General features: G+C 47.9%; 1 protein-coding gene across 4 annotated transcripts in view; it reads left to right on the top strand.

The window, feature by feature from the left end:
• The first annotated feature begins 1,821 nt into the window (after positions 1–1,821).
• PRELID3A (PRELI domain containing 3A) overlaps positions 1,822–12,769 on the top strand; it is a 22,575-nt gene continuing 11,627 nt past the window's right edge. For 3 of the 4 annotated variants that reach the window (XM_032152850.2, XM_032152853.2, XM_032152851.2), the window contains exon 1: positions 1,822–1,940. In XM_032152850.2, coding sequence (XP_032008741.1) covers positions 1,909–1,940 — 32 coding nt within the window. In that variant the 5' untranslated portion in view covers positions 1,822–1,908. The other variant, XM_032152854.2, reaches the window with a different exon arrangement.

Below are 12,769 nucleotides of genomic sequence, written 5' to 3' on the forward strand. Positions count from 1 at the left end.
AGAGAGAGAAGGGAGGAAGGAAGGAAGGAAGGAAAGAAAGAAAAAGAAAGAGAAAGAAGAAAACAAGAAAAGAAAGAAAGAAAGAGAAAGAAAGAAAAAGAAAGGAAAGAAAGAAAAAAGAAAAGAAAAAAAGATGCTAAGCGATAGTTATCTGGCTAGCCTTAGCTAGTGATAGGAGGAACAGATGTTCTAAAGATACCAGTAAACCGTAATGTCCACACATGGATGCATCTAATCCTTACCACACACCAGTGGGGTGGGCAGTATGATCCTCATTTGACAGGTAACAAGACGGACTGGATGAATGAGTTGTTCCACAGCTAGATCTGTTCCTACTCCTAGAGGATAATAAATGGCAAGACTGGGCTTTGAAATCAGGATGTGGCTTTGAATTGTGGATGCGCTAACTCCTAGATGTGTGACCTGGAACAAGCGCGTTGCCTCATGTTTTTTCAATAGTGCTTGGCATACAAGAAGTGTTCAACAGCTGGCCCAGTGATAATCTAGAATCACTGCAGCACAGTGGGGAGGGGGAATTTTGTAACCTGGGTTCTCACCTCGGCGTGTGATCATGGAGTAGAGAGCTTTGAAACCTGCTTGAACTTCAGTTTACTCATTTGTAAAACGGGAAGAATAGCACCAACTTTGGAAGATCATCCTGAGCTTAACGCTGTAGGAGGTAGAGGTCAATGTGAGTGGACGGTGGAGCCAGGACTGTAGCCCAGGTCTTTCGGGTCATGCTGTGTGCTCTTCCACTTCCCTGCCTCACTGCACAAATGCGCTCCCCACGCCCACGGACGCCCCAGGGGCGCCAGGCGCTGCTCTAGGCTGAGACTCAGCGGACTCAGACAAGGGCCCTGCCCTCCAGCCCCATCTCATCCTGGAGAAGAGTACCCTCTTCTCAGAACAAGCATCTCACTTCGGTGCACTTGAACCTGGTTTGTGGCACTGCAGGGTACTTTGCAAAGCTAAAAAGTAGTTTATGCAAAAGGGAGACTCTTTTTCCTTAGAGGATTTGCTTTAGAAAAATTGTAATCACAAATTCTTTTTGAGACACACGTAAATTTTTTTTAAAGCTAAATAAGATTTCCCCCCAGTTTTACAACTCAAGAATGTATTTTCTCAAGGACTTGGGAGTCATCTCTTTGAAATGTCATCCCCGTCTCCCAGTTTTGTGGGAGGGTAGGAGCCCAGCTACCAGACAGCACCTAGCTTCAAATTGTAAACCTACCTCCTGTCATAAAGATATGAAAAATTCATTTTTCCTTTGGATAAAGGCAATTAGCAAACGCAAACGGCCACTGCATTTACCAGTGGCCACTCCATCATCAGGCGAATTTAAGATGAACTCTGCGACAAATGGTGTAGTGGAGTCCCCTCCCCGGAGGGCTGTCTCGTTTACCTCGGAGCATGCGTGGGGTAGGTTGCATCCTCTCGGCTGTTTGACACAGGCTGAGATTTCTGTCTTTGCAGCCTATTTGGCGGATTGCTTGTGATGCACATCACATGCTGGTTTAATGTTTGTTCAAGACCCAAACTGCAGTGGAGTTTTGAGGGTTGGCAGGTTTTTTTTCATCACACGTCCCCGACAGTATAAACCGGCGTAGCTGGACAGGGCCTTGGGAGAATTTGGACAATGGGAGTAAGAACGAGCGTCGCCTCCTACGCCCGCGGCATCTGCAGCAAGCCTGCATCGCGCGCCCCAGGGTAGCAGCGCAGGTCTGGGGCTGCGCCACAGCCGCGCCCGCAGAGCTATTTTTAGCCGCTGCAGCCAGCCCGGCCACCAGACCGGGTGGGCGGCATCCAAGAGCGCCCCGCCCATCGAGGCCCCGCCCACGCCGCGCCCGGAGCCGCGCGGCCCAAAGCACCCGGCCCGGATCCCAGAGCCCGCGCCCTGCGCCGGCGGCAATGAAGATCTGGAGCTCGGAGCACGTGTTTGGGTGAGGCCGGGCTGAGGGCCGCGGTGGGGCCGTCCAGACGCCGGCTTCTGCTCCCGAGTCCGGCTGGAGCGGTCCAGGAAAGGCCGGACCTCACAGCGGGCCTCGCGGAGTTCCCCGCCCCGCGCCGGCCGTTCCCAGACCGCAACTTCGGCGTCCGGGAGAGGGGCACGCGCGCTTCCCCGGGACCGCGGTCTGGGTGAGGCTCTGCGCCGGGTCTGGCCTCTCCCCCGGCGTGCGCAGGGGCCTGGCGGTAGGCACAGAGGCCCCGCTGGTGGTCGACAGCCAGGGCGGGGGCAGCCGGAGCGGGGGCGGCCGGGGCGGGGGCGTTCGGAGCCGGGGGCGGGGGCGTTCGGAGCCGGGGGCGGGGGCGTTCGGAGCCGGGGGCGGGCGGGGGCCTGGCGCTCTCTGCTCTCCTTGGGGTCGGGAGCTGGGCCTTTGCTGCAAGCTGGCGTCTTTGCTGAGATTGTCATAAACCTTCCGCGGGTTTCACGGAGGGCCCACGGCGGGCTGTGAGCTCTGGAGGAAGCTAAAAGGGAAGAAGGCATTTGGGGGGCCCTGGCCCTGAACTCACTTGTAGGCATGGAAGGCCTCCTAGCCAGCGTGGAAAACCTCGAACTGTTTAAAAATGCGCCCCCGGCACACGGATGGAAGTGGAGGTCATTATCTTAAGTGAAGCCAGGCCCAGAAAGACAAGTATCGCATGTTCTCACTCCTAAGTGGGTGCTTAAGAACGTGTTCACATGGGTGTAGAGAGTCAAACGTCAGATGATGGAGACTCTGAAGGGTGAGGGGGTGGGTGCAAGGAGGATAATGAGGATTGGTTAATGGGTGCAAGGCACCTTCCCGGGTAATGCATACCCTAGAAGTCCTGACTTGATCATTGCGAAATTTATGCATGTAACGAAATTGCACATATACTCCATAAATTGTGCAAATAAAAAGAAAAAAGTGACCCCCTAACCTAAGTGGTATCTTTTCCTTAAGTCAGTGATCTGTGACACACTGAAATGATTCTTTAATGTTTATTTACAGCAACAAAGATTTTTTAATTATCTGACCTCACTTAAGCATTAAACATTTTATTTTTGGGGGAAAAAAGTACTGCGTGGAAGGAAATTGTCATCCTTTGACTCTTTTTATTTATTTATTTATTTTGAGACAGAGTCTCGTTCTTTCACCCAGGCTGGAGTTTTGTGTTTTTTTTTTTTTTTTTGAGACATAGGCTTGCTCGGTCACCCAGGCTGGAGTGCAATGGTGCAATCTTGGCTCACTGTAACCTCCCCCTCCTGGGTTCAAGTGATTCTCGTGCCTCAGCCTCCTGAGTAGCTGGGACTACAGGTGTAGGCCATCATGCCCGGCTAATTTTTGTATTTTTAGTAGAGACAGGGTTTCGCCATGTTGGCCAGGCTGGTCTCGAACTCCTGACCTCAGGTGATCCACCTGCCTCGGCCTCCCAAAGTGCTGGGATTATAGGTGTGAGCCACCGTGGCTGGCCTGACTTTAAACATGTAAAATTATAATAAAAATATATCAAGTGGTTTCAAAACCTCTGAAATTATTTTTCATGAAGCCTTTAGACTTGATGGGATCTAATTTTTTGTATGGCCTGCAGTGTTTCTCAAGTGGGTTTCCATCAGCAACAAGGATGGGGGCATCACTGAGCCGTCTGGATGCTGTGGACAGTTAAGTCATTGCATACCAGGAGTGCCAGGCGGTTGGGGCTCAGTTTTCTCATGGAATGGCCGAAGTCTGCCCTAGAGGTTTGTGAAATGTCTGTGGACAAGCACAAATGAATAGCCAGCTGTGAAAAATCACAGTTGATGCTTTTGAAAATTGTTGCAGCTGCTGACTCCCATTTATTTTTTTTAAGCTTTACCGAAGTATACTTTACATACCATAAAATTATACACATTTTAAGTGTATAATTCGTTAAGTTTTGCTAAGTATGACCATCACACACACAGTCCAGTCTTAGAACACTTCTGTCCTCCTGCAGAGGTGCCCCATGCTCATTAGCTTCACATTTTACCCCATTTTCACCCCTGCCCCAGGCAACCAGGAATCTTTTCTGTTTCTATGAATTTGCCTTGTTGGGACATTGCATGTAAATGTCATCCTGCAATATGGGGTGTTTTTTGTCTGGCTGCTTTCACTTAGCATGATTTTCTTGAGGCTCACCATGTGGTAGAGTGTCCGTATTTCATTTCTCCCATCATTCATTTTGTATTCCTGGCACCCCGCCGGGGCCTGGCGCCTAGCAGGTGCTCAGAAGGGGTGAGGAATCTCACATGGAGATCAGATGTCCTTCCAGGACAGGGGGAGCTATCCACCAAAGGAATTCCGGTCATCCCTGGAGCTGGCTGTGGACTAGGTGCTCATTCTCTGCCATAGACTTTTGAACTTAAAAGCAAAGGGCCGTAATGAAGCCTGACAAATGTGGAATGTGACTGGCCGAGGATGCTGTCATTGACCTGTGGCTGGACGGGTTATGAATGATGTGGTACCATGAGGTGGTACCATGAGGTGGCACCATGAGGTGGCATAGCATCCAAATGACAGTACAAATTGGAAGTCTGGCTTCCTGGCTGGACTTACTGTGCAGTTTTCCCCTTGTTTCGTCCATTGAAACCCCTGATTTTTTTCCTTTGAGGATTATAGACCTTTCTTTTTCTTTCTATACTTACTTAAAGAAAAAAAAGTTTGTTGTACTGTTAGGTGAACATTTGATTGGAAATAATAAATTTACTTTTTTTTTTTTTCCTTTTTTTTGAGGCAGAATCTTGCTCCGTCGCCCAGGCTGCAGTGCAGTGGCGCGATCTTGGCTCACCACAACCTCTGCCTCTCGGGTTCAAGCAATTCTTGTGCTTCAGCCTCCCGAGTAGCTGGGACCACAGGCGTGTGCCACCATGCCTGGTGAATTTTTTTGTATTTTTAGTAGAGACAGGGTTTCACCATGTTGGCCAGGCTGGTCTCAAACTCCTGACCTCAAGTGATCCACCCACCTCGGCCTCCTGAAGTGCTGGGATTACAGTACTTTTGAAATGAAGAAATAATTAGGCACAAACACTTTTGATCTTATCAAGATTTCTTCCTGTGTCCACATTGAGAAGAAACTCCGCCCCTGAGATCACTCACAGCAGACAGCAGTGTAAATACTCGGACAAAAACAGAGAGCCCGGGGAAAGGCCGCTGAATTAACGTGTGTGTTACCTAGACAGGGGTGAAAGTAGTTTAAATATAATTAAAAATATATGGCCAAAATATAGAAAGGGGCATTTAAAAATGGACAGGGTTTAAAATGTCTTCTTCCCAGCATTGAGGTTTCAGGCAGACCTATGACAAAATCGTCAGTAACAAAGCCCATCACAAATAGAATTCCCGCAGGGTTCAAGGCTGCACACACCTTTGATTCTGACAGCTGCCAGGAATGTCTGGCCATGCCTGTCTCAGGGCAGGACGGGCTTTGGGGCACGGGAGTCATGCCTAAAGCAGGCTTGCCTTCCAGCTAGGGGCAGGGAAGAGAAATTAAACATTACAGATGAGTTGAAGCCTGCTCTTCCCCTCCCCACTGCTGTTCCGCTGTGTCTCCTTTCCTGCAGGCAGCCATGAGGATGTTTGGTGGGCATCCTTCTAAGGGGGTCTATATTCCAGATGTTCACTTTACCGCATCTGTGTATACGCATGTGTCATATTGTCTTCTTCTTTTTTTTTTGAGGTGGATTCTCCCTCTGTTACCCAGGCTGGAGGGCAGTGGCAGGATCTCAGTTCACTGCAACCTCTGCTTCCCAGGTTCAAGCAGTTCTCCTGCCTCAGCCTCCTGAGTAGCTGGGATTACAAGCACCTGCTACCACGCCCAGCTAATTTTTGTATTTTTAGTAGAGATGGGGTTTCGCCATGTTGGCCAGGCTGGTCTCAAACTCCTGACCTCAGGTGATCCGCCCACCTGGGCCTCCCAAAGTGCTGGGTTTACAGGCGTGAGCCACCGCGCCTAGCCCTATTGTTTTTCAAAAATCCATCCATATGAGATGTCTATGGATGTCTACATAAATATATGTAGATATAGATAGATATTAATAGCTGTGTGAATGTGCCACCATTCTTTTTCTTATTGAAGGGCATTAAGTTTTCCCCTTATTACAAATCGAACTGCAGTGACCAGCCCTGTGTCTACTTCCCACTCAATCAAGGGCCCACTTAGGCCAGTGGATTTCAAGCTCTTCAGCCTCAGGACCTCTTGACTTAGCAAAATCCTAAACAGTTTTGCTTATGTGGGTTATATCTGTCAATATTTACCATGTTAGAAATTAAAAATGAGAAATTGAAAAAGTTAATTCATTAAATTTAACAATAATAAATCTGTTGTGTTAACATAATGTTTCTGAATAAAAAACTGTATTTTCCAAAAGTTAGTGAAAGGAGTGGCACTGTTTCTGTTTTTACTAATATCTACAATATCTGGCTTAATAGGAGATAACTTGATTCTCGTATCTGCTTCTGCAGTCTGTGTTTGGCAATATATAGTTTTGGTTGAAGTGTATGGATAAACCCCAGCCTCACACAAACATGCAGCTGGAAAAGGTGGGAGTATCTTAGTAGTCTTTTTAAGTAATTATGGCTATTCTTTCCTACTATGACAAAAGAAATGGTAGCTTCTTAACACTTAGTTGGAATACAAAACCTGAAACTATAATGAATAGAGTATTGAGCTCTGAGGCCTAGCGGGGGGAATCGCTTGAGCTCAGGCGTTTGAGACCAGCCTGGGCAACATAGTAGACTATGTCCCTACAAAAAATAAATACAAAAATTAGCCAGGTGTAGTGGCTTGTGCCTGTAGTCCTAGCTGTTCAGGAGGCTGAGGCAGGAGGATTGCTTGACCCCAGGAGTTTGAGGCTACAGTGACAGAGCCACACCATCTCTTAAAACAACAACCACAACAACAAACCCATTGGCCTGTCCTGTATATGAATGAGTCTTTAACCCAAGTATGACTTGGAATCGTTGGGAATATAGGCCTCTACTGAGCGTGCAGCATGGGGCAGTCATCCAGCTCCTGGTAGCAGATAGAAGTTTTCTGAAATTTCAATTATCGCTTTATTTATTTATTTTTTTTTCCAAGACAGAGTCTCACTCTGTCGCCCAGGCTGGAGTGCAGTGGCTTGATCTCAGTTAACTGCAACCTCTGCCTCCCAGATTCAAGCAGTTCTCCTGCCTCAGCCTCCCAAATAGCTGGGATTACAGGTGTGTCCCACCACGGCCTGCTAATTTTTGTATTTTTAGTAGAGATGGGGTTTCGTCATGTTGGCCAGGCTGGTCTCGAACTCCTAACCTCAGGTGATCCGTCTGCCTTGGCCTCCCAAAGTGCTGGGATTACAGGCGTGAGCCACCATGCCTGGCCAAATTATCACTTTAAAGCTCAAATTTTATCTTTGGCAGCAAATGCTATCAGTTGTTTTCCTTGAAGCACAGGCTTACTTTGTTAATTTTCAAGAAATCATCTGCCAGATCCCCAAGTCTGAATAAGCAAAGTTTATCTGTTTTTATTCTTTCTGTTTATTGCTCTTTCAAGTACAAGAGGCAGGCAGTGGAAAGCAGCAGAGAGACAGGGGCTCCCACTCAGAGTGAACAAGTGTCGGCGCCCCTCAGACACCCCACAGTCGAGGGACTTGGGCCGCAGCAGCAGCAGAGGCGCTTCTGGTGCACTTCTGTTCCCTCACACAGAATATCAAAGAGAAGAGTACTCGGGGGGTCAAGCAGTCATAAAACTAATCACTTGGCCATTTAATCACAGATGTCCCTAAGAGAAACTGGCATTGTTTCCCAAGTGCACAGCAGTGAGGACTGCAGTGACCACATGCAATTTGGAGCCCCGCCTTGATGCTGGGAAGATACTGGCTCTGTCCTTTTACTGCTTTTGCAGAATCAGTGCAAATGTCAATACAGCAAAAAAGGCCAGTCATTGGCCAGGCACCATGGCTCATGCCTGTAATCCCAGCAGTTTGGGAGGCCAACGTGGGTGGATCACCTGAGGTCAGGAGTTTGAGACCAGCCTAGTCAACATGGTGAACCCCCATCTCTACTAAAAATACAAAAATTAGCTGGGCGTGGTGGCTCATGCCTGTAGTCCCAGCTACTCAGGAAGCTGAGGCACGAGAATTGCTTGAACCCGGGAGGTGGAGGTTACAGTGAGTTGAGATCACACCCACTGCATTCCAGTCTCACTCTGCAACAGAGTAAGACTTGGTCCTCCCCCCACCCCTCCACCCCTGCCAAAAAAAAAGGTCAGTCACGTCTCAGTAGCACTGTGACAACAGTTGTGTCTGGAAGAGGTCTTGGAGCCACCAGGGTGTGCGGCCCGCATGCTAAGGAGCAGCTGATGGAGGCCTTGGGTCACTTGGTGGTGGGGTGTAGCAGGCCTATTATCTTGTTTTTGGCTGCCTACATCTTTTTTTCTTTCTTTTTTTTAGAGACGGTCTTGCTGTGTTGCCCAGGCTGGAGTGCAGTAGCGCAATCACGACTACTGCAGCCTCAAACTCTTTGGCTTAAGTGATTCTCCCATCTCAGGCTCTGGGGTAGCTGGGACTATGGTTGTGCGCCACCACACCTGGCTAATTTTGGTATTTTTTGTTGACATAGGGATCTTGCTCTATTGCTCAGGCTGGTCTTGAACTCCTGGTCTCAAGTGAACCTCCTGCCTCGGCCTCCCAAAATGCTGGGGTTACAGGCATAAGCCAACACACCTGGTCTGCCTAAATCTTTTTTTTGTTATTTTTATTTTTTTGTTTTGTTTTGAGACAGGGTCTCACTCTGTCACCCAGGCAGAAGTGCAGTGGTGCGATCTTGGCTCACAGCAACCTCTGCCTCCCAGGTTCAAGCGATTCTCCTGCCTCAGGCTCCTAAGTAGCTGGGACTACAGGTGTGTGCCACCAACCATGCCCAGCTAATTTTTGTATTTTTAGTAGAGACTGGGTTTCACCATGTTGGCCAGGCTGTTCTAGAACTCCTGTCAAGTGATCCGCCTGCCTCAGCCTCCCAAAGTGCTGGGATTACAGGCATGAGCCACTGTGCCTGGCCTTAAATCTTTTTAAGACAAATTTCTTACTATGGAAATTTCACAACTATGCAAACATGGAGAGACTAGAATACTGAGAGCCGGTGCCACCCCCATCTTAACAGTTACCCTCTGGCAGCCAGTCCGGGGTCCTCTGTGTCCCCACCCACTGCTCCTTCCCTTGGGTTATTTTAGGCAAATCCCAGACATCATGTAATTTCCTCCTTCTTCATCTTCCCGACACTGTTGGTGCTTAGAGAGTCCTTTGTTACTCCTTTTCATTCCCCAGCACAGAAACCAGCTTCCCTTAGCCCGCCAGGCAGACCCACCACACACATGGTGTCACAGCATTTAGGGCACGTGTATGTGGGGAGCCATCCATGCTGGGTGGCAGCAGAGGCCTCTTGCCCTTGGGGGATAGGATTCCCCAGAGGTCTCTGTGAACAGCAGCAGAGGAGGCTCCTGCCGCCTGGTTGGGGATCTCTGAGTAGGCAGTTCTCTGCTCCTCTTGAAAATAAACTTTGGCACATTCCTCTTCTGCCTAAACAAGGTGGCTGAGAACCCTGACTGATTTTGGCAGGGGCAGGGTGTCCATTTTCAGCTTCTCTGGGTAAACTGCTCCCATTAGTGCCTGTGCCAGTTTGTGTCCACCAGCAGCACTTCCTGTTGTCCTATTTCCTATACCCATTCCAGTACTCAATATTACCAGACTTGTCTATTTTTGCCCATTGAAAGCGTGTCAGGCTATTTTTGTTCTTTCTGTTGTTGTTGTTGTTTTATTTGTTTTTTTAGACAGGCATTTGCTCTGTCACCCAGGCCGGAGTGCAGTGGTACCATCATGGCTTATTGCAGCCTTGACCTCCAGTCTCAGGTGATCCTCCTGCCTCAGCCTCAGCCTCCCAAATAGCTAGTACCACAGGGGTGTGCCACCATGCCTGGTTAATGTTTTATTTTTTTGTAGAGATGAGGGGTCTTGCTATATTGCTCAGGCTGGGCTCGAGCTGTTAGCATCAAGCAGTCTTCCTGCCTCAGCCTCCCCAAGTGCTGGGATTTACAGGCATGAGCCACTGTGCCCAGACAAGGCTATTTTCTTTTCTTTTTTTTTTTTTTTTTTTTTTGAGACGGAGTCTCACTCTGTTGCCCAGGCTGGCGTGCAGTGGCGCGATCTCAGCTCACTGCAAGCTCCGCCTCCTGGGTTCACGCCAGTCTCCTGCCTCAGCCTCCCGAGTAGCTGGGACTACAGGCACCCACCACCACGCCCGGCTAATTTTTTGTATTTTTAGTAGAAACGGGGTTTCACCATGTTAGCCAGGATGGTCTTGATCTCCTGACCTCGCGATCCACCAGCCTCGGCCTCCCAAAGTGCTGGGATTACAGGCATGAGCCACTGTACCCAGCCAGACAAGGCTGTTTTCTTTAACCAAAGTGTGTGCTATTGACTTGCTGTGCTTAGACTTCATCATTTTAGAGATGTTGAGATTTTATTATTATGTTTATCATTTTCCTCCATTGTTCTGTTGCTATATGTATTAACTTGTGTGGTCATCCTGCTGTAATTAGTAAAATTATTTATTATGTGCATATTTTAAGCAGATTGTATTTAGTTTAAATCATCAGCCAGAAAGATGTAAGTTTTTTTTTGAGATGGGGCCTTGCTTCGTTGCTCAGGCTGGGGCGCAGTGACGCTATCTTGGCTCACTGCAACTTCCACCTCCCGGGTTCGAGCAATTCTTCTGCCTCAGCCTCCCAAGTAGCTGGGATTACAGGCGCCTGCCACCATGCCCAGCTAATTTTTGTATTTTTCTTAGAGATGGGGTTTCACCATGTTGGCCAGGCTGGTGTTGAACTCCTAACGTCAAGTGATCTACCCACCTTGGCTTCCCACAGTGCTGGGATTACAGGCATGAGCCACTGCATCTAGCCCTAAGATGCAAGAATTTTATATGAAAGAAACATTATTTGAGATAAGCTTAATGCAAAAATCTCTCAATGTTTAGATTATTTTAAGCTTAATGTTAGAAGGCATACCCTATTCTGCTTAAAGTAATGATTTCTATGGGAACAAGTCTAAGGAACTTAACTGAAAAGCCTTCAGATTATTCATTGAGGAGGCTCTCCTGGGAGACTGGGACCCTTTCTGCTTCACATGTATCTCTAGATTTAACTTCCTTACCTAGATCTGGGGTCTGCTATGTCCCCGACAGTTCTTCCCTAAACCTCAGAGAGAGGAAAGGGCTCCACTGTGACTGAATTCCTAGAGTGATCAGGACCACCCAGTCTTGGCTTCTTCATCCCCCTCTTTATGTTAGCCAGTGGAATGCGTCAACTTAGTGACACAATTGCATGGTTTGAAAAACTGAACATAAGTGTTCTATTGTTAAGAGAGGATTCTAGGCCAGGCCCTGACAATTTAGAGGCCACCGAATGTCATAGAAAGAACAGGTTAGGGAGCTGCGAGACCTGGTTCTCATCTGGGCCCTGCTGCTAACTTTCACCTAGGACAAGAGTTTGATGAGGGTGAAGTAAATTAATGATCACTCTGTTATATTGAAAATTGACCTCAAATATGGAACAAAAAACTTCAGTATCCTTATAATCTTTCATATTTCATTTGGAAATTTCATTTCTACAACTTCATCCTAAGGAAGAATTAGATATGTTGAAAGACTAATGTACACAAATGTTCTCTACTGTTATAATTTATCATGTAAAAGTGGAAGCAATCTACATAACATAACCCACCACAGAGGACTGGTGAAATATACACAGCCACAAGATGACCTAGTGTACAGCCGTTTATAATCATATTCCTGAAAATGGCTTCATGATATAGGAAAATGTTTATCAGCAGTTATAAAAAGTGGATGGTAAACCCATATATTGAGTGTAATCCCAGTTTAATTTTTCAAGATGTGTGTGCATGTGCATATATGTGTGTCTGCATGCATATGTGCACACATGTGAATGTGATGGTGCATATATGTGTGCACACATCCGGGCTTGCCTCTGGGCTGTGTCTATACATATGCTGGACAAACCTCTCTGGGCACTTTTGAAGAAATGATGATCTTGTCAGAGAATGTTTGTCCTTGCAGGAGGCTCAGAGGCTTCCTGGGAGAGAGCACACCTTGAAGGAAGGGTGGATTAGGACAATTAGGGCAATAAAGTGACTTGCTAGCAACCCCTCAGCAGTCCGGGGGAAGGTCCATGCTGGACAGGTGTGGTGGCCCCTTACTTGGCTCCCTTCAGACATGTGTCTGACCCCTGCAGGTTTCAGGCCTAAACAAGTACAGAGCTCTGGAAAGCAATGGGTAACTTGCAACCACTCTGATGGCAGGAAATAAAACAAGGGGAGGCTGAGTGTGGTGGCTCATGCCCGTAATTCCAGCACTTTGGGAGGCCAAGGCAGGAGGATTGCTTGAGGCCATGAGTTTGACATCAACCTGGCAACATAATGAGACCTTAAAAAAATTTTAAAATAAAAAGCTGGGCTGGGCACGGTGGCTCACGCCTGTAATCCTAGCACTTTGGGAGGCGGAGGCGGGCGGATCATGAGGTCAGCAGTTTGAGACAAGCCTGGACAACATAGTGAAATCCCGTCTCTACTAAAAATACAAAAAAAGTTAGCTGGGTATGGTGGCGGGCACCTGTAGTCCCAGCTACTAGAGAGGCTGAGGCAGGAGAATCACTTGTACCCGGGTGGCGGAGGTTGCAGTGAGCCGAGACAGAGCCATTGCACTCCAGCCTGGGTGATGGAGCGAGACTCCGTCTCAAAAAAAAA

Source organism: Hylobates moloch, unplaced genomic scaffold, assembly GCF_009828535.3.
Source record: "Hylobates moloch isolate HMO894 unplaced genomic scaffold, HMol_V3 SCAFFOLD_5, whole genome shotgun sequence".
In the NCBI taxonomy this organism is placed as follows: Eukaryota; Metazoa; Chordata; class Mammalia; order Primates; family Hylobatidae; genus Hylobates; species Hylobates moloch.